Source organism: Hordeum vulgare, chromosome 4H (assembly GCF_904849725.1).
Source record: "Hordeum vulgare subsp. vulgare chromosome 4H, MorexV3_pseudomolecules_assembly, whole genome shotgun sequence".
Lineage (NCBI taxonomy): Eukaryota > Viridiplantae > Streptophyta > Magnoliopsida > Poales > Poaceae > Hordeum > Hordeum vulgare.
The window spans coordinates 563,851,142-563,876,695 of NC_058521.1; the positions used below are offsets into that span (position 1 = coordinate 563,851,142).

The 25,554-nt window shown below is 45.0% G+C and overlaps 3 protein-coding genes and 1 non-coding gene across 4 annotated transcripts; 3 read left to right on the forward strand and 1 right to left on the reverse strand.

Annotated features, from left to right (window-relative positions):
* Positions 1-6,000: 6,000 nt before the first annotated feature.
* On the reverse strand, positions 6,001-6,074 carry TRNAI-GAU. Its single transcript has one exon. It is a non-coding gene; the product is annotated as a tRNA-Ile (tRNA).
* A 134-nt stretch (positions 6,075-6,208) lies between these two features.
* Positions 6,209-8,398, forward strand: LOC123449549. The gene is made up of 3 exons (XM_045126804.1): positions 6,209-6,470; positions 7,075-7,148; positions 8,121-8,398. Exons 1-3 carry the CDS (start codon positions 6,285-6,287, stop codon positions 8,197-8,199), a joined length of 339 nt encoding a protein of 112 aa, XP_044982739.1. The 5' UTR covers positions 6,209-6,284; the 3' UTR covers positions 8,200-8,398.
* Positions 8,399-9,338: 940 nt separating this feature from the next.
* Positions 9,339-13,555, forward strand: LOC123449548 (ribulose-phosphate 3-epimerase, chloroplastic). Its single transcript, XM_045126803.1, has 9 exons — positions 9,339-9,702; positions 10,574-10,679; positions 10,926-11,066; positions 11,164-11,277; positions 11,949-12,027; positions 12,671-12,780; positions 12,860-12,916; positions 13,091-13,160; positions 13,245-13,555. The coding sequence occupies exons 1-9, from the start codon at positions 9,608-9,610 to the stop codon at positions 13,292-13,294; spliced, it is 822 nt and encodes a 273-aa protein (XP_044982738.1). The 5' UTR covers positions 9,339-9,607; the 3' UTR covers positions 13,295-13,555.
* A 902-nt stretch (positions 13,556-14,457) lies between these two features.
* LOC123450764 lies at positions 14,458-17,307 on the forward strand. The gene is made up of 4 exons (XM_045127864.1): positions 14,458-15,080; positions 15,242-15,405; positions 15,519-16,348; positions 16,999-17,307. Exons 1-4 carry the CDS (start codon positions 14,769-14,771, stop codon positions 17,025-17,027), a joined length of 1,335 nt encoding a protein of 444 aa, XP_044983799.1. The 5' UTR covers positions 14,458-14,768; the 3' UTR covers positions 17,028-17,307.
* Positions 17,308-25,554: the final 8,247 nt, after the last annotated feature.

Genomic DNA, 25,554 nt, shown 5'->3' on the forward strand with positions numbered 1-25,554 from the left:
ATCTTCTTGCATTATGCCTAGCTCAAAGGCATAAAAGAAAGTGCTTGTTGGGAGGCAACCCAATTTGTTTTTTACTTTCATTTTTAGTGGCCTTGATGCTTTTTACTACTGTAGCAACATCACTGCATATTTATTTTTCAGCTTTGTGCCAAGTTATAGCCTCCGATTGCAAGAAAGTTCAAAAATTGTGAGATGCTGTCCAGAAACAGATTCTGTGTGCCTGACGGAAAAATTCACCAAATATCATGAGATCATCTTTTTATATGATTTAAAAAAATGCTCTATATAGTTTCCTTTCTGGCATCTGTTCTGAGTTTTTTGATTTGAGTCGCAGAAGTGCCCCGAATAAATTATTTACTACCTATTGTTCTGTTTTTCACAGATTTTGCCATGTTTCGCGTTTCCATTGTTTTTCAAATCCTAAGCTTACTTTTTATTTGCAAAAACCTTTTGGAAATCATGAGAAGCAGTAGATTTTCATGAAAATCTTTATTTTCAACAGGTAATGAATTGTTTTATTAAGGGTATTAACCACTCTAATCATCTTATGATGAGTTTCATTTGAAGGGAGTTTTCAAGTATGCGATGGGAGATGATGAAAGAATATACAGGAGTGTCAAGCACTCAAGCTTGGGGATGCCCCCATAAACCCCAAGAAATATTCAACGAGACTCAAGCGTCTAAGCTTGGGGTTGCCCCCGTGCATCCCCTTCTCTATCAACAATCATTAGTTCGTCCATCTCCATGCTATATTTTTATCACTTCATATGTTATGTGCTATGCTTGGAGTGTCCCGCTATTTTCTTTTTAGTTTGTTTTAGTTTTGTTTGCTGTTCATAACAAGTCGGAACCTAGCCTACCTTGTCTTGGAGAGAGACACGCTCCATTCCACTCTAGAACACAACATAGGTTTTCATGCTTATCCTTTTTTGTGTGTTCTTCATCTTTTCATAGCTATTGTCATGCTTAGCTCTTAGTTTTCATGCTTATCTTTTAAGAGATTTTATTTAGGTTGCTTTTGGAACTCGCTTGAGTTATAATGCTTATCTTGTTTAGAGAGTTGGCTCGTTGCACTGAGCTGTGTGTCTTGCATGACTAGGTAATTAAGATTGTTGTTTAAGTATAGTAATAACCCGCAATAGTTTTGAGGTATTGATTTGAGTAATGTTTGGACTATTGGTGCCAAGAGCTTGAGCCTATTAGTGATAGGTGTCGTATATTGGGAAATCTGTGTGTTTTTCAAAAACAAAAAATTAGTTAAGAACTCTAGCTACTAAATTGATCGCTAACCTCTGGAGGGGTTGGAATATATAGAGTACCCTCATGTTACCATGAGTCGAGGATGCACTAGGATAACAAAAACCCCAAACTCTCCTCCTCGGGGTACTTGTCTCTTTGTGAATTTCCTAACTAGATAGAGAGTTACCGATAATAAGTGTATGAGTTATGCGGACTAATGTGAGTATTCGATTGTTAGTACTTCCACCATCCATATTTTGCTAGCCTCTTCGGTACCGTGCATTGCCCTTTCTCACATTGAGAGTTGGTGCAAACTCCGTCGATGCATCCAAACACATGCCTCATTATATCTTTCCTCAAAACAGCCACCATACCTACCTATTAAGGCATTTCCATAGCCTTTCCGAGATACATTGCCATGCAACATCCACCATCTCATGACCTTGTCTTCATGTCATACATGCTTTTGCTTGATTGTAGAGCCGCATGATAGTTGGGCCTTGCCCCAATTATTGCTACATGACGCACTAGTATCATTGCATATCCTGCTACACTGGCAGAAGCATACATTTGCATACATCATGATAGTTTTCACTTGTCTTTATGTTGAGTACTTCTTATAAAATGTGATGATCTTCTTTTTATTCATGTAAAACATAGAGTGTTGGCCTTAAGTGAGGAAAATATCCCAAAGAGGACAAACAAAAGATCCCAAAGAGGACAAATAAGAGATAAAAAGAAAGAGCCAAGGAGGCCACACAAAAAAGAGAAAAAGAAAAAAAATAAACAAATAAAAAGAGAGAAGGGGGCAACACTACTATTCCTTTGAAAGATCCACACTCGTACTCCATTGCTATATTTATACTACATAAAGATTATCATTCATGCATAACTATATGGGGACCCTTGCACTATAGAACTTGGTTTGCATATTCCAATGATGAGCCTCATCAAATGACCTCTAGGTCTTCATGAGCAAACAAGTTGGATGCACCCCCACTAGTTCCATTGGAGAGCTTACCTTAGCTCCTATGTGCATCCGTTACATGGCAATCCCTACTCCTCACATCATATCTATCATTTGGCTTTCTCTCACCTATGGTTGTCCTGATTGATGTGAGCCCATCACACCTTTTTGTCTTCCTTCCCCATCATTATTCTTTTTTCCATCCTAAGTGACAACATATCTTGCTTACGCTCATCCATTGCATGAGTGCTAAAAGTCAAAAGGGAGAGGATCATTTTGACTTGTGCCTGACTAGTGGTCTGGGGATGAGTCAAAATAAGATTCTGAAGGAGACCAAGTGTGAAATTTTAGTAGATTGAGTTCTCAATTAAAAAATATATTTTATGATCTCAACCCATCTCCCACTTCTGGCACGCAAACACCATTTGGAGACATTTGAGTCATGGACAGCGAGAGCTCTTGCACCTTTATGTTCTTACTTTGCTAAACGCAATACTAAATATAGACTCTTGCTTGTTATTGTCTTGACTTGAATTGCATATCTTACTTGCTTTACTTTGAAGTTCTTATATGTGTGTTAGCATGTCACCACAGAAATTATTGTGTTATCATTTATCTACTCGAGGACGAGCAGAAATTAAGCTTGGGGATGTTGATACGTCCCAAACGTATCTATAATTTCTGCTTGCTACATGATCTTTTGGGTGACATTGTTATATGTTTTGCTACACTTTTATATCATTTTACACATATTTGGACTAACCTACTAACTCAGTGCACCCAGTGTCAGTTCCGGTTTGTTGATGTCTATTTTGCACGGGCTTTTACCCAATTTTCCGAAGCCCAAAAAATTCCAGGAAAAATATATAAAAAATAAGTGTAACGGAAGCTTTGAGATCACCAAAGATAGGCCAAAGAGGGGCTAGGGGCCGCCCAGGCGGCCTGCTGACGCGGCATACCCCCTGGGTGGGCCCCACCTCCTCTGGTGCCCTCCTTTGGCCTATATTTAGAGTCCCGGGAGGAAACCCTTCCACAACGTCCAGAATCGTGAATTTCTCCATCGTTCCGCCGCCGCAGCGCTTCCGAGATCGGGAGCGTCACGAGACCTCTTCCCGGCACCCTGCCAGAGGGAGGATTGACCTCCACGAGCTTCTCCACCGCCATGGACGCTTCCCGGACCTGCCGTGAGTAGTCCTCCTTGGACCATGAGTCCATGACAAGTAGTTATGTGATGTCTTCTCTCCAATCTTGTGCTTCAATGGTTAGTCCTGCTGTTACTTGTCTTGCTCTGCTGCTACTGTTGCTACTACTGTCGCTTGCTACTGTTGCTACTTGCTACTGTGGTCACTACTGCTTTTCCTTGCCGCTGCTATTGTTCGTTACACTGCCGTTACTCGCTACTTTGCTGTTACTACTTTGCTTGCAGATACTAATCTTTTAGGTGTGGTTGAATCTGACAATTCAACTGCTAATACTTGAGAGTATTCTCTCACTCCCTCATGCGAATCAACAAATTTGGGTCGAATACTCTACCCTCGAAAACTGCTGCGATCCCATGCGCTTGTGGGCCGTCAACAACATCCTTCTAGTTTCGATTGCCGGAGAGTGCTAACAGCATTCTTCTAGTGCCGTTGCAAAGGGGAAGAACAGTTGACATCAACTACCTCGTTGATTAAAGATGGTCAAGGTTTCCTGGCCATAGACAGGAGTTGTCACTTGATAACGGGATGACATCATTAGGAGAATGATGTGATGGAGAAGACTCAAACTATGAATGTAGCAAGTGATCGTGTCAGTTTATTGCTACTGTTTTCTGTATGTTAAGTATAAGTTCCTATGACCATGAGATCATGTAACTCACTCACACCGGAGGAATACCTTGTGTGTATCAAACATAGCAATGTAACTGGGTGACTATAAAGGTGCTCTACAGGTATCTCCGAAGGTGTCTGTTGAGTTTGCATGGATCAAGACTAGGATTTGTCACTTCATGTGACAGAGAGGTATCTCACGGCCCACTCGGTAATACAACATCACAAACAAGCCTTGCAAACAAAGTGACTAAAGAGTTAGTCACGGGATTTTGTATTGTGAAACAAGTAAAGAGACTTGCCAGTAACGAGATTGAACAAGGTATAAAGATACCGACGATCGAATCTCGGGCAAGTAACATACAGAAAGACAAAGGGAATAATATACGGGATTAACTGAATCCTTGACATAGAGGTTCAACCGATAAAGATCGTCGAAGAATGTGTACGACCCAATATGGACATCCAAGTCCTGCTATTGGTTATTGACCGGAGAGTGTCTCGCTCATGTCTACATAGTTCTCGAACCCGCAGGGTCCGCACACTTAAGGTTCGGTGACGTTTCGGTATTGTTGAATTATGTATGTTGGTGACCGAATGTTGTTCCGAGTCCCGGATGAGATCCCAGACGTCACGAGGAGTTCCGAAATGGTCCGAAAACGAAGTTTGATATATAGGAAAGATGTATTCGGGTTCCGAAAAGATTTCGGGCATTACCGGTAAAGTACCGGAAGTGACAAATGGGTTTTGGGGGTTCACCGGGAGGGGACACCCACCTGGAGGAGAACCACATAGGCCTAGAGGTGGCGCACCAGCCCCTGGTGGGCTGGGTGGCCAACCTCATGGGCCTATTCAATCGAATAGGAAAGGTGGGGAGGAAACCCACTAGGAGGAGGACTCCTTCACCAAACCGAATTGGATGAGGACTCCTCGCCCTTGTGCGCTACCAGCTAACCCTAGGTTTTTTTCCCCTAGGGCGCTACCCCTCCCTCCCACATATATATAGTGGAGAGGAGAGAGGCTAGCCGCACCACAACCCACGATGCAGGCCCTCTCCCTCCACTACTTTGTGACACCCCGTAGGCTAATTCGACAACGCCCTGCGAAGCCCTACCGGATCAGCTCGTCCAACATCACCGCCACAACGTTGTGCTATCGGAAAATTCATCTACTTTTTCGCCCCTCTTGCTGGATCAAGAAGGCGGAGATCGTCATCGAGCTGCACGTGTGCTGAATGCGGAAGTGTCGTTCGTTCGACGCTAGATCGTGATTGGATCGTGGGACGGCTTGTGATTTGGATCGCGAAGACGTTCGACTACATCAACCGCGTTTCATAACGCTTTCTGCTTAGCGATCTACAAGGGTATGTGGATCCGATTTCTTCTCTCGTAGATGGTCATCACCATGGATAGATCTTATGTGTGCGTAGGAAATTTTTTATTTCTCATGCAACGTTTTCCAACAATGGCATCATGAGCTAGTCTATGCGTAGATGACATCTCGAGTAAAACACAAAGGAGTTTGTGGGCGTTGATATTCAGATTGCTTCCCTCCTTAGTCTTTCTTGATTCAACGATATTATAGTTGGGAACAACTAGTCTACTTATCTCTAATTATAATTTTATAAATAGAAAGAAAGTAATTTTCATCACATATGACGATATTTAGCTATTTAAATTGTTAACCTAAAATTACATGCATGCCTTATAAACTGAGACGGAGGGAGTAATACAAAACTCTACTTTAAAGTTCACTATCAGGTGTGTGTGAAGATAAAAGAGTAACGTTCTCAAAAACGTGTAGCCATGAGTTTATACCTAAGAAAGTATGATGCTTTTACTAGATCTATTTTTGAGTTTTGTTCTTGTGGTTTCTGGCAAAAGTTCAAGCTTAGTTTTAGACTGCACAAAATATTATGCCCGAAAGAAATTTATGGAGAATACCAAAAATTTATTTGTAAAATAAATTGAAATACAAAAAAACTGGTCCCGATGGGACTTGAACCCATGACCTTCCGTATATCAGACGGAAACTCTAACCAACTGAGCTACGGGACCTACACGTATAACCGTATTACATTAACTTACTAAAAATTAAAATCTAATGGTAAGAGAAAATGATGGCGAACCATATAATTAACAAAAAAATCCAGGCGCTAACCATCCGATAAAACTGGACGGTCAGATCGGCGCCTCTCCCACTCGCCTCTGGACCTTGCCGAAACCCCCTTTCCAAACTCCTACTCCCGCAACCCCCTCCAGCGATCCATGGCGGCGGCGGGTTGGCTCCGGCGAGCGGCATCGGCGGTGGCGTTGCCTCGCATGCCGTCTGGGATCACCCTCATGCCGACCCCTCCCCCCGCTCCTCTCCCCGAGGCCCAGTCCCTCGTGCTCCCCGGCCTTGGCGCCGCCATCGCCCCCGCGATGGAACTCATGGCCGTCCCCAAGAAGAAGGTCTCGTCGCTTATCCCCCGCTATATTCCGTATTTGTCCCTGTCACTTACATGTGCGTGCTCTGTTCTCGGTGATCTCTTGGCCGTTGGTGTAACGTAGTACTAAGAGATGCACTCTAGGTGTTCGGTGAATTGCCTGGTGGTAGGAACTGGACTGTGCGGCCTTTTGAAATGTTTCACAAATGGAACATAATCGATGGGATTATGGTGCACGTCACCTGCTCTTTGATTACTTGGTAGGTCAGTGATAGATATATTGTTTGGCGTTTAAGCCAGTTTCAGTTGGAGCACAGAGTCTTATTCAGGGGTATGTTGGTTTATGCTGCTGTTTGAAGACACAAGCTCCAGTAGTCAAACACATTTTGTCATTCATGTAAGTGCAAGTTCCGGTAGTCAAACACATTAATGTGATGAACGAAGTAATATTAATATATTAACAACATACGGAGAACCTACAATCCCACTTCCTCGACACTGTTCTTATTAGGATATCATATTTTGGCCTGCTATCTTTGTGTTCTTCAGACAGATTGTTCTTTGGCTTCTGCATGTTATCCTTGTAGATAATCGGCATTGCTGCCCTCATTCTTTCTTGTGCATTTCAGATCTCGAAATATAAGAGGGGTTTGAGAAATGGGCCCAAAGCCCTGAAGCCCGTTCCAGTGATTGTCCGTTGCAGGTACACTTAGAACTTGAGATATGCTTGTTGACACTTCTAATTTGTTATGTTCTTGCTAACGTTGTAATAAGCCATTGTTGTATAAAAACAAAATTATCACATTTTCTTGTGTAACAATATTCTTGATTCTGGCTGTTTTACTATTTAATTAAACAACTGTTACTGGTTAGATGTAAAAACTGACTTTTAGTGATACAGTTACCTTTTCAAATGTAGAGAGAATATCTTATATGCCACTTTTAGTTTGTGTGCTGTATTTGCTGTCAGAAAAACATATGGCACTGATGTCCCTTTTAAAGCAACGCAGGGAAGACCAACAAATGGTTTTTTGCTACCACTTTTATGGTCCAAATTCAGATAGGTTTTTAATAGGATCTCATATTTTCGTAGTGAAAGTGGTGTAGAACCAGGGTAGTTTTATCTTTCCCCCAACATTGATCACTGAAAGTAGCATAGGTCATTGAAACCACATGTTTTCAGAATTCCAGTGGTGCAAATACACAAACAGACAAACTTGGGTGTCATGGACATTTGACATTTCACAAGCTCTCTAGTGGCATATAAGATATTTTCCCTAGAATGTAATGCTACTAGTAGGCAGTACCTACAAACTTTAGGCTTTGCTGGAGCCACAAAATCTCAGGCACCTTCACAATTTCATAGGTTCAGACATCAGGCCATGTGATGTTGGCATTTTACAGTCTCTGTTACAACATCACGTCAGTTCTTCCCAGATGATTCAGAAACTGCCTACCTCACCTCAGTTCCGGATTTGTTGTTATCCTTCGATTAGCGTTGATATTTCCTTTGATGCAACTATCTCCATGTCACCATTCGAGAATGCTGAACATATAAAATGAATCCATGAACACTGGTAATGAGCATCATTCGGTGCTACAAGCTAACATCTACATGTCCCTGTTATGATATGTTGAGAAGGGCATGACCGGATACGATTTTTGCGCTTTTCAGGTGCTGCGGGCGAGTGAAGCTGCCCCACTTCTACTGCTGCAGCGGAGAAAGAGGGAACACCGGCGACTCGAGCTCATAAATGCCCTTCGACCCCTTGAGCTTGCAACAGGAAGCTGTGGCAGAGCATCATCATAGTACAATGGAAATCCCCAGATATCCCTTTGTATCCTGCTGCTTTCTCTTTGCGAGCAGTAATCTATGTAAGACTCTAGTTTGATTTTCATAATTCCATGGCGAACTTACTGGTGGTCTCTGCCAGTAGCGTGGGTGCTCTCTGACATGAGATGAGTGATGGTTGATTATGTGCTGCTACCTTTCAGTATGTAGGACGCCCCGTTCCTATATTATCAAAATAAAAGAAAAAATGGTAGCATGTCTTTGTTTTGATAATACTCCCTCCGTTCCTAAATGTAAGTCTTTTTAGAGGTTTCACTAGTGGACTACATACGAATGTATATGTACGTACTTCCTCCGTCCTAAAATTCTTGTCTTAGGTCCTGTTTGGTTAGAGAGACTAGACTAGAAAAAGTCTCTTTTAGTCCCTATGTAACTGGAGGGATTTTTTTAAGGGACTAGAAAAAGACTCTAATGGAGGGTCTTTTTTCTTTAGTCCCTCGGACAAAAAAAAGTCTAGTCCATTGGAACCAAACACCCCCTTAGATTTATCTAGATATGAATGTACTTCGTCATGTTTAAGTATTTAGATACATCCATTTTAGACAAACTTAAGACAATAATTTTGATACGAAGGTAGCGTAGATTCACTCATTTTACTTTGTATGTAGACCCCTGATGAAATCTCTTAAAAGAGTTATATTTAGGAACGGAGGGAGTATTATATAATAGAATTAGACCGATTGTTCCGTCTCCTATGAAAAGGAAAAAGAAACCAAGATAAATTGGATTTTGACAGTTGGCTGTGGGCACTGATAATACACATGGACACTTTCAGTTTGATGGGTTGTGAAATTGGCGCGTACAGCATGTGCGATCCCCGTGGCGAAAATAGATGCCGCTGCGAGATCCGGGGCTCCATTTCGTTCCGATGCTGGATCCTGCGCGGCACAGGCGCACGGCACACACACGCATCGAGTTGTCGAGGGGCAAATCTCGTCAGGTAGGCGACGAAACGGCGGTCGTTGGCTCATGGCTGGGCTCGGCCGCCAGCCCGCCACCAACCAAAACAATCCCCCAAACCGACGGAGCGTGCCCCCGAAAAAGCGCTGCGAATTTCTGTGTGGCTATGGGGTCAGCGAGCAGATAACGAAACGGGAGCCGTGAGGCTGCGGCTTGCGCCCGGCGATTCCCCCCTCCTCCTCCCCCCTACTCCTCCCGGGCGCGCGCGCGTAGCCCCCACCCACCAAATCGGCCCAGCGCTTCCATTCCATTCCATTCGCCAAGGGCTGCTCGTCTCGCCGAGGAGAGCAGCAGCAGCAGCAGCAGCAGCAGCACGAGAGAGAGAGAGAGAGGGAGAGTTTGGTGGACAGATGGCGTCGCCCTCCTCCTCGCTCTGCTCCAGCCTCGGCTACCCGCGCGCCGCCTCCCTCGGCGGCCGCCGCCGCGTCGGCTTCTCCTCGTCCAGGTACGCCGTCCACTTCCCCCGCCACGTCACGTCAAGGTCTTTCCCCTCCTTCCTGTATCGGCGCGGAGTGGGTGGGTAGGTGGCGCGCCGCGCCGGGGGCGACCCGATCCCCGCTCGCTTCGGCAGCAATCTCGAGCTCCCTTGTTCCGTGACCAAACCCATGCACCGAGCATCGGAGCCTGTGCGCGTCGAAATGGTCCGCGCGGCCGCCCTCTCCGTGTACCGTCTTCTCGGACGGAGTTGGTGGCTCCGAGCCGAGCTCAAAGCGCCCGGCACGGGGATCGAGCAACCCCTGTGCGTGAGCACCAATTTAGCTCGCCGTCGCAGGCAGGGCAGCTAGAGGATGAATTTTCTGTCTCGTGCTTCTGACGAACGGGTTCCAGTTTGGGGGAGCAAGCATCGGGGAGGGATGTCTGTTCCATCTTACTAGCTGTGTGTGTCTGCTTGTGTAGCACCACTTGACTCACCGTTTTTTAGTCTCGTCAGTGAGACCATATATATGCTAGACTCGCCAGTTCATAGGTGGGGATGTCTGTTCCGTCTTAGCTGTGCGTGTCTGCTTGCGTAGCAACAGTGGATCCAACGATTTTAAGTTTCGTCAGTGGAGCCATATATGCTACACCCTCAAATTCCTAGAGGAGGATTTGTAGTCTGAAAATGATGCTAGATCATGTTTGCACATGCTTAAGCTTACCGCAAGTGTCTGTTGCCCCTTACTCCATCTTTGATCGGCGTTGCCTCTTGACGAGAGAAAGGGGGGAGAAAAAAATTCTAGTCAGTTCACCCTGTTGGTTGACTACACATTGCTGATTTGTTTGGTGCCTCGTTCAGTTCTCAATTGTGCAGAATTTGTTTTGCTTATGATTTCCAGGAAGCTATTCCAAGTGAGGGCATCAAGGGTCGACAAGTTCTCCAAGAGCGACATCATTGTGTCCCCTTCCATTCTCTCTGCAAACTTTGCCAAGCTTGGCGAACAGGTCAGTTAGATACTAACATCCACCCCACCACAAAGCTCTTAGACGATCGCTCCACTGAACATGGATTAGGAATATCTGGAAGAATGGTTCCAGGGTACTATCAGACTCATAGCTTGATAGTATGGTGAATTAGCTGTATGCACCAACACCTGCACGATACAAATTACCATCGGAAACGCCACTGCAGTGCAGCTTCCTAAAATCATAGTTCACACTCATCTTTTGACACAGTTTTGACATTACTAGGTAAAAGCTGTTGAGGTGGCAGGATGTGACTGGATTCATGTTGATGTCATGGATGGGCGCTTTGTGCCAAATATCACAATTGGACCATTAATTGTTGATGCTCTGCGTCCAGTGACTGATCTTCCATTGGATGTGCATCTGGTACTTAATGAGAATCCTGAGTGAATTTCCCATTGTTTGCTGTAGTCTCACCCCCATTAACCCTTCTTATTATGGTGTCTGTGATTTTTAATTGCAGATGATTGTGGAACCTGAGCAGCGAATTCCAGATTTTATCAAGGCAGGTGCTGATATTGTTAGCGTCCACTGTGAGCAAACAGCAACCATCCATCTGCACCGAACAGTCGACCAGGTAAACATTCCCTAAATGTCAATCCACATTTTACATTCTCCAAAAAAAAATCCACATGTGAATATTTCAGATAATTGAGTTGAATGTGAGCAACTTCAACTATCTTTTTGAGTCTATGCCCATCTCTGACATTCCTTTTTGCTCCTTAATTTTTACTGTTTAGGTTTGCTATAGTTGTACAGTTGGTTTTAATCAGTTATGGTTGACAATTATGTTGTATTTTCTTTTAATGCATGAAGTGTCAATCCCTAGTGAATTAACTGAGTTTTGTGTTATATAAGCTGGATTACACTAGGCTACTATTGCTGGAGGAGCACATGTTCCACTTGCTAGTGGTTTAGTGCCACACCGACAACTGATACATTCTTTGATGCACTGTAATGTAGGACCACATTGCACACCAAGTTCTTCTTTAGATTATTTGATATCCTAGCAATAATGGTTTATTTGCACCTTCTCAGGTCACTATCAGCAGCTAGATAAGTCACATAATGTGGTGGTAAGGGCGGTAATATGCCTGGACGCCTCTCACCCGCCTAACTGTAGTTTCACCTAATACCATATTCATATTCTGAGCTAAAACTAAATGTCTAATGCTTGTGAGTATTTTTTTTTATTGTCATGAAAAAATCCGGAGTGATTGTAATAATCTCACTCATATATTTTGCCAGATTAAAAGTCTAGGAGCAAAGGCTGGAGTTGTTTTGAACCCTGGGACTCCACTCAGTGCCATAGAATATGTACTTGAATGTAAGAATTCTGCTCTCTACATCACTTGATGGTATCTTGGGAGGTGCTTAATGTTTGGAAAATCAATTGATGGTGCTAGGTTAGTAATTAACACTAAAACGGTGACTCAGGAAAGATTTTTGTTGGAAGAAGCACAAAATCTTTCAGAATATATGCATGTGATTCTGTAGATCGGGCTAGTCATCCATACTATTTAGCTACTCATCATGGTTTTCTTTTATCAGCATAAGTATAAGCATAGTGTTCTAGTTAAGATGAAAATTGTACTGCTTCTGGTGGGAGTTTTGATAATTTTGACTACATGATCTTCTTGACTTCCTTGACTACCCACATGTATTCACATGGTGTGTCTTTAGATAAGATTAGTTATTCAGTTAACGGGGTTCATAGTAGAAGTTCCAAGGCTTTCTTACTGAACCTTCACTGTGCATGTTTTTTTTTTTCATGTAACAATGTTTGCCTTGGATAAGACTAATTGTAGTAGAACTTAATTGATTTTCTTACTGTGTCTTACACTCGACAAGTAGACATCCGTTTAGTTTATAACTAGATGAACAAGACATATACCGCCTTTTTATGATTATTTTGACCATCCACCATGTACAGGCAGCTGACAAGATGTTGCATTTGTTTGCCTGTGCAGCTGTTGATCTGGTATTGATTATGTCAGTCAATCCTGGGTTTGGTGGGCAGAGCTTTATCGAGAGTCAAGTAAAGAAAATTGCTGATTTGAGAAAATTATGCGAAGAGAAGGTATATATCCCTTATGTTCTGTAGGTATTCTCACGTCCCGATGTTTGAAATGCTCAAATTCAATTTCCTAATGTTTCAGGGAGTGAACCCCTGGATTGAGGTTGATGGTGGAGTCAGTCCCAAAAATGCCTACAAGGTGACCTAGTTTTTTCCTCCGTTATTGTCTCGCCCCTGGTTTTTGTTCTGATTTTTCTATGATGTCAATTTCCTTGTGCCCTCCCTATGTGGACGTGCGTGCCGCAATCCTAGGCCAACAATTTTATTCAGCTAGGTACTGATTTTGTTCCCCCTTTACTCTACTAAATGACAGGTCATTGAAGCTGGCGCGAATGCTCTTGTTGCTGGTTCTGCGGTTTTCGGGGCTAAAGACTACGCTGAAGGTATGGCTCTTTCCAGCGGCATCCATTTTCAATCTTGTACCCTGTGAAGTTCTGAGATATTAATTTCATCCTGCGAATATGCAGCTATCAAAGGAATTAAGACCAGCAAAAGACCTGTAGCCGTAGCAGCATGAAGAACCGGAGTATAAGCATGCTACACTGTGTAACATCTCCTCTTTTTTGTTTTACCATTGTCGTGGTTTGCGTTGCATAGGTGCCTTTCACTGTCAAGCCATACGTTGTATCACAGAGATCACCATCATCAGATAGGGAACAAGAGGCAACAAAGAAATATATTTTCCTTTTCCAGTTGTCTGCGACTGCGAGGATGCATATATCTTGTACTATTTGCACTACATAACAAAGGGCAACGAACGATGTTTCCGATGTGATAACATCACCGTGAGCTCATGATTGTTCATAATGATTCGACATGTCCTCTCATTTTTGTACCATGAGTCCAGTAGTCCATGGCAATGGACTGAAGAAGACCGCACCGATGCATCCATTTCTTCTGTGTTTCTTTTCTCTTTTTGAGCATATCCATTCATCTGTGTTCAAATAATCGAGCAGTAACCACGGCCTCGATGCACCAGGGGGCAGCATTTAGAGGGAGTTTAGTAACTTCAGAGATGCTCACATACATGCACGTCCAGCGAGAATTTAGTCTGACTCGCACATTTCATCTGTGTTCTCATTGCTTTGCCATGTACTTTTTTCTTTAGTGATCCCTGTACAGTCGTACATTTTTTTTTGAGCAACAGTCGTACTCTCTTGTAAATTTCTTTCCCTTGTGACTAAGAAAAACATTCGCATCTTAACAAAAAACATTGGACAGTACTACGCGTCAGCGTGCCGGCGCGAACGCTCGGCGCAGCGCGATTGTCAGATCTGCGAGGGGGACCGTTAGATCTATCCATGCAACATTTTTTTCTCGATGCAGCAAATTTTGGCGTGATGCAGCAATTTTCGTCAACGGTTGCAACAAAATAATAATTGTAGCAAAAAAAATATCTACGTGATTGTAGCAAAAAAACGAAGCTGATGATGCGTGGTATCAAAAGCCAAACGCCGGTTGTAGCAATTTTTTTAATAAACGGTTGCAGAAAAAAATGATGTCGGTTGTAGCAAAAATTAACACGGTTGTAACAAAAGTGAAAACCGGGTTGTAGCAAAAATTCAACAAACTTGAGTTGTAACCAACCGTGAATGCAGCTTTTTAAAATGGACAAAATATAGCAAAATAATAAACGTTTGATGTAAAACTAAACGTAGTTGTAACAAATCGGATAAAAAAAATTGCATGGCTGCCCACGAGGCGCGCGGTCCGCGCGCGCGACTGCCGAACGATTCAGCCGACGCCGCCGGGTGGAAGCATTTAGCGAAAACATCTGCTTTTTCGCCTCCCTGAAGCTCAAGAGCGAAAGGAATAGGCCCAGCGGCCCAGTCTGTTCACACGAGTCCATAAATTCAGAATGCAGAACCGCAGAAACCCCACTCCTCCCACTCGCCACTCCATGCAGCGGCGGCGCTGCTCCACAACTTCCCCGCAAATCCCTCGACGGAAACCCTAATCCGGCGCCGCGACCGCGGCCCAACCCCCTCACGATGAGCCTCCCTCCGGCGCAGCTCGGCCGCCACTCACCGCCGGCGCTGGACGACGACGCCATGAGCGAGATATTCCTGCGCATCCCGCCGGACGACCCCAAGAGCCTCGTCCGCGCCGCCGCCGTCTGCGCGAGCTGGCGCCGCATCCTCTCCGACGCCGCCTTCGCCCGCGGGTACCGCGCCTTCCACGGGGCGCCGCCCATGCTGGGCTTCCTCCACAACGAGAGCCACGAGAGGTCGTGGGGCAGGGGGATGCGCAGGCACCACGAGGAGTGTCTGGTCTCCAACTTCGATTTTTTGTCAAAAAAGACCGCTAACTGAATATTATTGTCAAAAAAAACCACATGCGGTATAAAATGCGAGAAAAGACCTCTATTTTTCATGGCGGCAGGCACACGCCAGATGATGCGTGGCACCTATCGTCACGGACCAGCGGCAGGCTGCCATGCTCTTGTACATGCATGCATCAACAGCCGGCTGCCATGCCTCAAGCGCTGCATGCTGCCACGCACAGCTGCATGCTACCATGCACAGCAGCCCGCCTGCCGCCTGGAGTGGTGGCGGCAGGTGCCACCTGTTCGGCCGGCCGCCTCGCCGGGTGGCGACGGGACCCAGCTGCCTCGGTCCGTGGCGGCAGGTGCCACATGTCACCTGGCGCGTCTGCCGCCATGAAAAATGGAGGTCTTTTCTCGCATTTTATATCGCATGTGGTCTTTTTTAAAAATAATATTCGACCAGTGGTCTTTTTAGACAAAAATTCTTCAACTTCGTCTCCACAGCGTCCTTCCGCCCGCCGGCGTGCCACGAGCGCCGCGACTGGCCCGTCCTCGACTCCCGGCACGGCCTCGTCCTCTTCCGCACCCCTAAAAGGGACGAGGACTTCGTCGTCTGCGACCTCGTCACATACGACCGGTGGGGAATCGTTGCCGATCCCGAGTGCGCGGAAATCACCTGGAACTGGGACGGGAAGGAGGGGGAGGAGGGAGTAAGCTGGAATGCTGCAGTGCTCTGTGCCAAGGATCCATGCGACCATCTCTACTGCCATGGCGGCCCTTTCCTTGTTGCCATCGTCGGCTCCAACGAGGGACTGGTGGTCACATTCGCCTCGGTCTACTCGTCGGCGACTGAGGAGTGGAGCGACATGATCTCCCTCGATGAACCGAATGTCTTCATCGAGATGACCGAGCACAATGCAGTTGTGGGAAACAAGTCCTACTTCCCCTGTGAGGGGATCGGTAGTGTCGTGGAGTACGACATGGGTGAGCAGAAACTGTCGGTGTTAGATGTAGATGCCTGGATAGATGTGCCGTTTGGCGGACTCCACATATGGTCAGTGGAGGTCCGCCCTGATACAACTACGGCTTTGGCGCGGCGCAGGATCATTGAGCTCGCACCAAAGGTCTCTGCTTACGCCTTATCGGACGTGTCGGTGGTTGGTTTTGCAGAAGGTGTTGGTGTCATCTTCCTGAATACAAAGGATGGGTTGTACACAATTGACCTCAGATCAGGCCGAATCAAGAACATACACAGAGAGCCAATCCTTGGAAAAATCATGCCATACATGAGCTTCTACACTAGAGGTAATACAAACTAACCCTGTACTGTTTTTAAAAGATGTACATGAAGTCATGAGGACTAAACACGCCATTGACTACTTTGATGAGTATGTAGAGTTTTTCTTGTTAATTTTCTGCGTAGCTAGATAAACATTTCTATGTACGGTTCCCAGTAGCTAGATAGACATTTTTATGCACACTCCCCAGCAGTTGTGTCTTGTGTGGAATCAGCATTGTGCAGATCAACCAAGAAGCTTACCAGAGAACAACATGGTGCTGTATGTTTCCCTAGCTGCTCTAGTAGTAAATTGCTCTAATCAGATCTAATGGATAGGTTAGCCTAGTTAGAGCTTTACTGATTAGGCACTAGCATTGCCAATAGCAGTTTATAAAGTAGTTAAGTAACCAGAGCTTTGCTGTGGTCTCGGGCACCCAGACGTCCTTGTGTCCTTTCGGATAGGATAACCTAGTCTCAAACACTTACCAAGGGAAAGTTCTGTTGCTGTGTGTCTCCAATATTGCAGTAGATTCAGATTGAATAGTTATGATGTGGATGCCTCCTGTAGTCCTGTTATTGGTTGGTTCATTTGGACAGAAATTGTTTTGAGCAGCAAACTATGCTCCTCTTATACCAATCAGATCATCTTATTAAGCCTCGTCTTCTTACGGTGCAGAATGGGGGCGGTTGCCGACCTCTGACTAAGATTCTCGCGCGATTGTTGGCGCTGCAGCGATATAATCAAATGGCGTCAAGATGATCAGTCTGTTTACTTTTGCTGCCTGGGAAGAATTTGAAGTGAACTTGGGTGTCTTCTGTTGCTGGTTCTGTTTGGACAGTTTAGTTAGAATGGATGCACTTTTGGCATGTGTGCTTGTGCCAAAACTTGAGTCTGTTCGTCCGAGTTGCGTGTGTCGCGTTGTGTCTGTAACCCCAGTAGGGATGCTTCACCTAACAATGTAAGGAAGCAGTACTAGTGCATGAAGAACATGGTCGGTTATGAGTAACTTATGAGTGTAGACTTAGGGCATCTCCAACAGCCAAGCAACTGCCGTGCGATAAAAACCATTTTACAGCGTCGAAATAGCAAATTTTAGCATGCCGGAGAGCGCCGGCTCTAGCTCCAGCGACCGCCGCAAAAAATTACGCGCGAGCCGCTCCAGCAGGCGCTGCAAAGAAAAACGGCCTGCACGTCCAACACAAACAACATATGCACTCCAAACAAAACCAAGAAAATTCAAACACATAAAAAATAATTAACAATAAATAATTCAATTATTGATAAATAGTTTATCTTCCAATACAATAATAGTTCAACACTACAACATCAAACATATAAATCATCATTCGTTTTGTGGGCCATTCCATGTCCATCACTCCTCGATTAGATCATTCTGAAGATTATTATGCATTTGGGGACGTCGAATGGCATGTAGGAGGCAACAAATCGAGCCACCCTCGCAGCACTCCGACGCACTCGCACGGGATGTCCCAAGAGCTCATACTGAGAGCAGTCTAAATTTTGACCACGCTCATTCTCGATGATCATGTTATGCATGATCACACAAGCGTGCATGATGTATCAAAGAATCTTTTGATCCCAAAATCTAGCCGGTCCTCTCACAATAGCAAATTGGGTTTGCAAAATCTCAAAAGCTCTCTCCACATCTTTCCGAGCCGCCGCCTGAGCATTGTGAAAATCTAGATTTTTCTTACCTTCTGTTTTTTCAACGGCTACACAAATGTTTGCCACTTTGGATAGATACCATCCGTAAGATAGTAGTCATAGTTGTATGTATTGCCATTTGCTACAAACTCCACCGGTGGCAGTTGACCATTTGCAATCTTATTTATGAGTGACGACGGATTAACAACGTTGATATCATTCAAAGATCCAGGCATTCCAAAAAAAAGCATGCCAAATCCAAGTATCTTGATCGACCACCACTTTAAGGATTATAATGGAACCTTTTTTGGCCGTGGAATTGCCCATACCATGCCTTAGGACAGTTCTTCCAACTCCAATGCATGCAATCTATTGAGCCAAGCATACCTGGAAACCCGCTTTATTCATCTCCAATAGCCTTGCGACGTCTTTAGCATTGAGAGATCTCAAATACTCTGGGCCAAACACTTGTACAATTCCGACTGCGAAGCGCTTGACACACATGATGGCCTAACTCTTACCCATGGCCAAATGATCATCAACTAGATCAGCCGGAATACTGTATGCCAACATACAGAAAGCGGTTGTCACTTTTTGAAAGATGATATGCCTGAGTTCTTCTGCGGCATTCCTCCTTTGCTGAAAAGACCGATCATGGCTCGCCAGTTTCTCTGCAATGTGCCTGAACAACTCGATGCTCATCCTTAACCGACTCCTGAATTACAACTCGGGGTATGTGGGATTCTCCATAAAATAGTGCCTCATCAATCTGTTGTGGGCATCAATTTTATCCCTCTAAATTTTCTGCCGACCCATAACCGAACCACCGTGTTTCGGCTTTTTGTTGATGTGCATAGCTAGGATCATTGCTTGGTCTTCCTCCTCTTGAATATCAAATTCTACTTCGGAAGAATTATATGACAAACTCATCTACAATATTGAATTTAAAATAGTCTAAAAACTACAAAAAACAAACAACAAATTCATGTAAAAAGGTGAAGTTGAAGCAATACATACCTTGCAAGCGTTTTATCAAACACCTTGTGGGCGCCGAGCGGCAGTGGGCGGCCGGACGCTGTTCGTCGGAGGAACGGCGCGCGTGAGAGGCGGCGGCGGGTAGAGGGAGACGGAGGAAGCAGCGGTGGCGCGGGGATAGGCCGGGGAAGCGCCGTCGGATCGCTGGAGCAAATGTGGTGGCGCGGGCGAGGACGCCAGGGCCTGGATCTAGTGGTGGGTGGAAGCCGCATACGAGTCGTCGATGTCCAGCGCGTGGAAGCGGACGCTCCAAATAAGCGACGCGTGATGCCGTTTCGCCCCGCGCGCGCGTTTTTTACGCCTCGGATGGAGCGTCCGGAACGGCGCGCGTAAAAGAATGTCGTTTTTTAGCGCGGCGCTTATATAAGTTGTTGTTGGAGATGTTCTTATGTACCTAAATTTTCACAAGACGGAGATATCTATGTTGTGTGGGCTTCGTCGGTCTCGGAAAGGGCATTCTTTTTTTTCTTTTTTTTTGTGTGTAAGTGCTCGAACACAAGCCCCATATTTGTTTGCAAGGGGTGGTTTCATGAATTTTATCGACAACGAGATGCGAGAAAGACTAGTTGTTTTGTAAAATTAGCCATTAAACTTGATTATCGTTGCAGCAACTGCACAGACTCTGTCGATTACCTTTCGACATACTCCTTCCATTTTAAAATATTTGAAATTCTAGGTTTGTCCTAAGTCAAATTCCTTCAAGTTTGACAACTTTATTGGAAAATTTGCTAACATCTACAACATCAAATATATATAGTATGAAAATATATGTTACGATGAATCTAGTGAGCTAATTTAATGTTGTATAGATGTTGGTGTAGATGACATTTCGGCGTAGTACAGTAGAGGCGATGTTTAACACCAGACACTGCATTAGAGTTGGAGTATAGACTTGGTACAGCAGCGTCTACAGGGAACACGGAATAACCGAGTTCCCGTGGTATCATCACCATATTCTTTGTTTATAACCTATCACCATATTCTTTTGTACCATGAGAAACAAATGGAGTGTGTGCGTACACAAGGCACAATATGTGTTCTGTTACTGGTTTGGGGTTCCGTCTTTGTGTTCTTTGTATTGCAAAGCCGACAAATACCGAGATAGCATAGAGGAACATGTGTATGTAATGCTACGAAATACTTCCTTGTACCTAAATACTTGTACTTGAGGTCAGAGGAAGTATAAATTTAATCCACTGCTTCAAAGCAAAAGCAAGACATAATCTGATACAGATAATAGATTAAATTCATGTCCTAAATATGAAAAACTGGCCTTTCAGTTTGATTGTCTTACTCTGATCACAAAGTTGAATGTTGCGGCTAGAGCAGGTCTGCTACAGCCTCAATTGTTGCAGAGATCAAATCACCGTCCAATAGCTTTTCTTCTGTTTCTTTTGTTCATGTAAGCCATAGTGCGGAGGTGTCCACTAGTAGTAAAAGGGTCATTAGTATCGCTTTTAGAAGGCTTTTAGTTTTGGTTTTTCAACCGGGACTAAAGGCCAAAACCTTTAGTCATGGTTGGCTTACGAACTGGGACAAAGGTGTTCCACGTGGCCGCTGCGGGGCGCCCAGGGAGGAGGACCTTTAGTCCGGGACCAAAAGGCAGCCACGCGTCAGCAACTCGCAGTCGCTGGTTTTTTTTAGGGGGGGGGGGGGGGTTAAGGGTTTTGGAGGGTTTTATTAGGGGTTTCATATTATGTTAGCTAGCTACTACATATAAAGAGAAGTGACTTCTCTTTCTCCGTGCTTGGTCCATGGTAGATACTACATATAGAAAGAACTCGACGCTAGCTAGTAAGCAAATGAAGAAATCATTAATTACACAACATCATCATGAACATATATAGAAAAAAGTGACATCTCTTTCTCCGTGTTTGGTCAAACAACTCGACCCTACTACATATAGTACACGATCGTGCATATATACAATACATAACATCTCTTGCGATGCCTAACTAGCTAATATCTATCCACCAAGATCGGTAAGGAAATCCTGATGATATTCCCCGTCCGTAGGTATGACATGTTCAACAAAGAATCTCGCCAATTCCTCTTGAATTGCTCGTAAGCGATCAGTTGGTAGGAGTTCTTCCCGCTTTCGCTTGATCTAATTTAAAGAAGGGGGTCAAGAATGAAACTCAACACAATTGATGGTAATAAAATAAAAATGTGAATATTGTTTATGTACATCAAGTTCTTTAAAAACTCTGTCGTTCTCAGAGGTTGTCTGGTAAATCCACTCGCAAACGTAGTATCCACGTAAATTAGTCCTGGATTCCTGCCTCAAACAGTACTTTACGAGAATGGAGTTCAACCAAAATAATAATCAAGCATGATAATGATATTGAAACTATAATGAAATCAAGATGCGTGGAACTAGCTAGTACTACTTACTTTGGAAAAGGAAAATTGCAGCTCCTTATTCCATTCACCATTAGCTTTCTTGGTGAACTTTTTCCAAACCCTGCACGATAAGGAAAATGATTACTTGATATCAGGAAATGAAAGAAAGTTATCAATATGGTGCGATAATGATTGAACTTACTTCTGGAGCATTTCAGTAATCGGCGCCAACTTTGTAGGGTATTTAGGTAGCGAGTCCAAGACTTCGTAAAATTCAACAAACGACGACCCGTTTCCATTGTAAAAGTGCTCATCTTTAAATCCCACGTAGACACTGTTGGTCCCATCCTTGTAGGCTTTCAAGTACCAATCATGTAGTCTTCGCATCATCGTTGATAGTTCCGTCAACTACTCAAGTTTGACGAGAGGCTTCCCGTGCTCGTATCTAAGGGCTACTATCGGGGCAGTTTTGAACTATACATCATCACTTACGAAATCAGCAAGAATGAAACCAGGATAATTAGCGGCCACTACCCCCGGATCAACATTAGCGACATCGGTAAACACCTTGAGCGGGGGGCACGATTGGTTCTCCTATTTGCCGAGCTGGGGAATTGCTTTCTCACTTCTCGAACCACTCGTACTTAAGCTTTCCGACTTCTTCGCTTTAACATATGTCTTTTGAATAGTTCGCTCATAGTGTGATGGCAGCGGACGTGGTACCGGTGGTGGTCGCTCATGGGCATCTAGACAGTGCTTCGCTTTTATCGGGTCAACTTTCTCCTTTGGAGGTGGACGTTTCGGTGCAAAAAATTCCTTAGTATAGGCATCCACGATTTCCGTGTTTTCCTCCTTAATCATCTCATATGGTAACTTTGGAGGAGCCTTGAGGCTTGGACCATATTTGAATTTCTTCCCGCCTCTTGTACCGCTAGCCGCCGGAACGGCAACGTCTCTCTTCTGCCGTTGATGGCGCGCTGGAGGAGGCGGAGAAGGGGGCGGAGTGCACTCACACGTCGGAGGAGGCAGAGTGCGCTCACGCGCCGGAGGAGGCGGAGTGCGCTCACGCGCCGGAGGAGGCGGAGGAGGAGGAGGCGGACTGCGATCACGCGCCAGAGGAGGCGGAGGAGGAGGAGGAGTCCGCTAATCAGTCTGCTGAGGCGTCTAGTTTGGAAGCTTGATGTACTCATTTCTCGATAGACATGTAGACCTTAAATCATTTTCCAGATGAATCTCCCCTTCACCTATAGGGTAGTCAAGCTCCGGCTCCTCAAATACCTCTGTTATTTAATCCACCGTCACAATAGCATAGCCATGTGGAATCGGACGGCAATGGAAAGTTCCCTCAGCTCGAGGAGGTAGAACAGAGCCGAGCGCCGCCTTCAAGGTTAGGTTCTGGCATTTCTCCATTAGCACACATTGTTCAGCCTCTGTGATACTATCCATGGGGTAGCGAGGAGCCGTGAAATCAGGCTAAACGAGCTTCATGGAAGCCACACCGCTTCTATGCTGAGATGGTGGGGTAGATTTTGTGGCAGCGTCCAAGGAAGGATCTTCGTGCCGCTGAGATGGTTGGCCGGTAGCTCGCTGGCTCTCAAGTTCCTCTGGTTTTTATAATCCTGCACTAAGCTTCCGCATTTCGGTTGCTTCCTCTTTTTTTCTTTCTCTGTCGGCTTCTATAACCATCGTTTGTTGGGGATCGCAGTAATAATTCAAAAAAAAATCCTACATCACACATAGATCATCTAGGAGAAGCTAGCAACGAGTGAGGGAGAGCATCTTCATACCGTTGAAGATCGCAAAGCAGAAACATTACTATGAACGCGGTCGATGGAGTCGTACTCGCGGTGATTCAAATCACGGAAGATCCGATCCAAACAGCGAACGTACGGTGTTGCTACTTCTTGATCTTGCGTTGGTTTTCCCTTGAAGAGGAAAGGGTGATGCAGCAAAGTAGAGATAAGTATTTCCCTTAGTTTGAGAACCAATGTATCAATCCAGTAGGAGTATCAAGATGAGGCAACAATGCACATGCGCAAAAACAAACAAACTTGCACCCAACGCGATAAAGGGGTTGTCAATCCCTTTACGATTACTTGCAAAGTGAGACCTGATAGTGATAAAAGGTAAATATAAAAAAAAGTGCAGCAAGGTATTTTTGTATGTAGATCTGAATATATAATGTGTAAAATAGACCCAGAGGCCATAGTGTTCACTAGAGGCTTCTCTCATGATAGCAAGTATTACGGTGGGTGAACGAATTACTGTCGAGCAATTGATAGAATCGCGCAAAGTCATGACGATATCTAAGGCAATGATCATACATATAGGCATCACGTCCGAGACAAGTAGACCGATACTTTCTGCATCTACTACTATTACTCCACACATCGACCGCTATCCAGCATGCATCTAGTGTATTAAGTGTTGGGGAACGTCGCATGGGAAACAAAAATTTTCCTACGCGCACGCAAACCTATCATGGTGATGTTCATCTACGAGGGGGATTTCAGATCTACGTACCCTTGTAGAACGCACAGCAGAAGCGTTAATAAACACGGTTGATGTAGTGGAACGTCCTCACGTCCCTCGATCCGTCCCGCGAACCGTCCCGCGATCCGTCCCACGATCCGCTCCGATCTAGTGCTGAACGGACGACACCTCCGCGTTCAGCACACGTACAGCTCGATGATGATCTTGGCCTTCTTGATCCAGCAAGAGAGACGGAGAGGTAGATGAGTTCTCCGGCAGCGTGACGGCGCTCCGGAGGTTGGTGGTGATCTAATCTCAGCAGGGCTCCGCCCGAGCTCCGCAGAAACGCGATCTAGAGGAAAAACCGTGGAGGTATGTGGTCGGGCTGCCGTGGAAAAGTTGTCTCAAATCAGCCCTAAAACCTCCGTATATATAGGTGGGAGGGGAGGAGCCTTGCCTTGGGGCTCAAGAGGACCCAAGGGGTTCGGCCGAAGGGGGGGAGGAGGATTCCTCCTCCAATCCTAGTCCAACTAGGATTGGAAGGTGGAGTCCTTCCCTTCCTTCCCACTTCCCCTTTTTTTTCTCCTTTGATTTTCTATCTCCCTGCGCAGGGGCCTCTCTGGGCTTGCCCACCAGCCCACTAAGGGCTGGTGCGGCACCCTTAAGACCTATGGGCTTCCCCGGGGTGGGCTGCCCCCCGATGAACATCCGGAACCCATTCATCATTCCTGGTACATTCCCGGTAATTCCGAAAACCTTCCGGTAATCAAATGAGGTCATCCTATATATCAATCTTCGTTTCCGGACCATTCCAGAAACCCTCGTGACGTCCGTGAACTCATACGGGACTCCGAACAACATTTGGTAACCAACCATATAACTCAAATACGCATAAAACAACGTCGAACCTTAAGTGTGCAGACCCTGCGGGTTCGAGAACTATGTAGACATGACCCGAGGGACTCCTCGGTCAATATCCAATAGCGGGACCTGGATGCCCATATTGGATCCTACATATTCTACGAAGATCTTATCGTTTGAACCTCGGTGCCAAGGATTCATATAATCCCGTATGTCATTCCCTTTGTCCTTTGGTATGTTACTTGCCCGAGATTCGATCGTCGGTATCCGCATACCTATTTCAATCTCGTTTACCGGCAAGTCTCTTTACTCGTTCCGTAATACAAGATCCCGCAACTTACACTAAGGCACATTGCTTGCAAGGCTTGTGTGTGATGTTGATTACCGAGTGGGCCCCGAGATACCTCTCCGTCACACGGAGTGACAAATCCCAGTCTTGATCCATACTAACTCAACGAACACCTTCGGAGATACCTGTAGAGCATCTTTATAGCCACCCAGTTACGTTGTGACGTTTGATACACACAAAGCATTCCTCCGGTGTCAGTGAGTTATATGATCTCGTGGTCATAGGAATAAATACTTGACACGCAGAAAACAGTAGCAACAAAATGACACGATCAACATGCTGCGTCTATTAGTTTGGGTCTATTCCATCACATGATTCCCCCAATGATGTGATCCAGTTATCAAGCAACAACACCTTGTACATAGTCAGAAGACCCTGACTATCCTTGATCAACTGGCTAGCCAACTAGAGGCTAGCTAGGGATAGTGTTTTGTCTATGTATCCACACATGTATCTAAGTCTTCATTCAATACAATTATAGCATGGATAATAAACAATTATCTTGA

Bases quoted from the DNA above. Each gene is read 5' to 3' on its own strand.
- LOC123449549 (XM_045126804.1), top strand. From the start codon at position 6,285: ATGGCGGCGGCGGGTTGGCTCCGGCGAGCGGCATCGGCGGTGGCGTTG. The intron at 6,471-7,074 runs GTCTCGTCGCTT...TGTGCATTTCAG, and splicing joins TGGCCGTCCCCAAGAAGAAG to ATCTCGAAATATAAGAGGGG. The intron at 7,149-8,120 runs GTACACTTAGAA...TGCGCTTTTCAG, and splicing joins CCAGTGATTGTCCGTTGCAG to GTGCTGCGGGCGAGTGAAGC.
- LOC123449548 (XM_045126803.1), top strand. From the start codon at position 9,608: ATGGCGTCGCCCTCCTCCTCGCTCTGCTCCAGCCTCGGCTACCCGCGC. The intron at 12,028-12,670 runs GTAAGAATTCTG...TTGCCTGTGCAG, and splicing joins CATAGAATATGTACTTGAAT to CTGTTGATCTGGTATTGATT. The intron at 12,917-13,090 runs GTGACCTAGTTT...ACTAAATGACAG, and splicing joins GTCCCAAAAATGCCTACAAG to GTCATTGAAGCTGGCGCGAA.
- LOC123450764 (XM_045127864.1), top strand. From the start codon at position 14,769: ATGAGCCTCCCTCCGGCGCAGCTCGGCCGCCACTCACCGCCGGCGCTG. The intron at 15,406-15,518 runs GTGCCACATGTC...TGGTCTTTTTAG, and splicing joins GCCTCGGTCCGTGGCGGCAG to ACAAAAATTCTTCAACTTCG. The intron at 16,349-16,998 runs GTAATACAAACT...CTTACGGTGCAG, and splicing joins CATGAGCTTCTACACTAGAG to AATGGGGGCGGTTGCCGACC.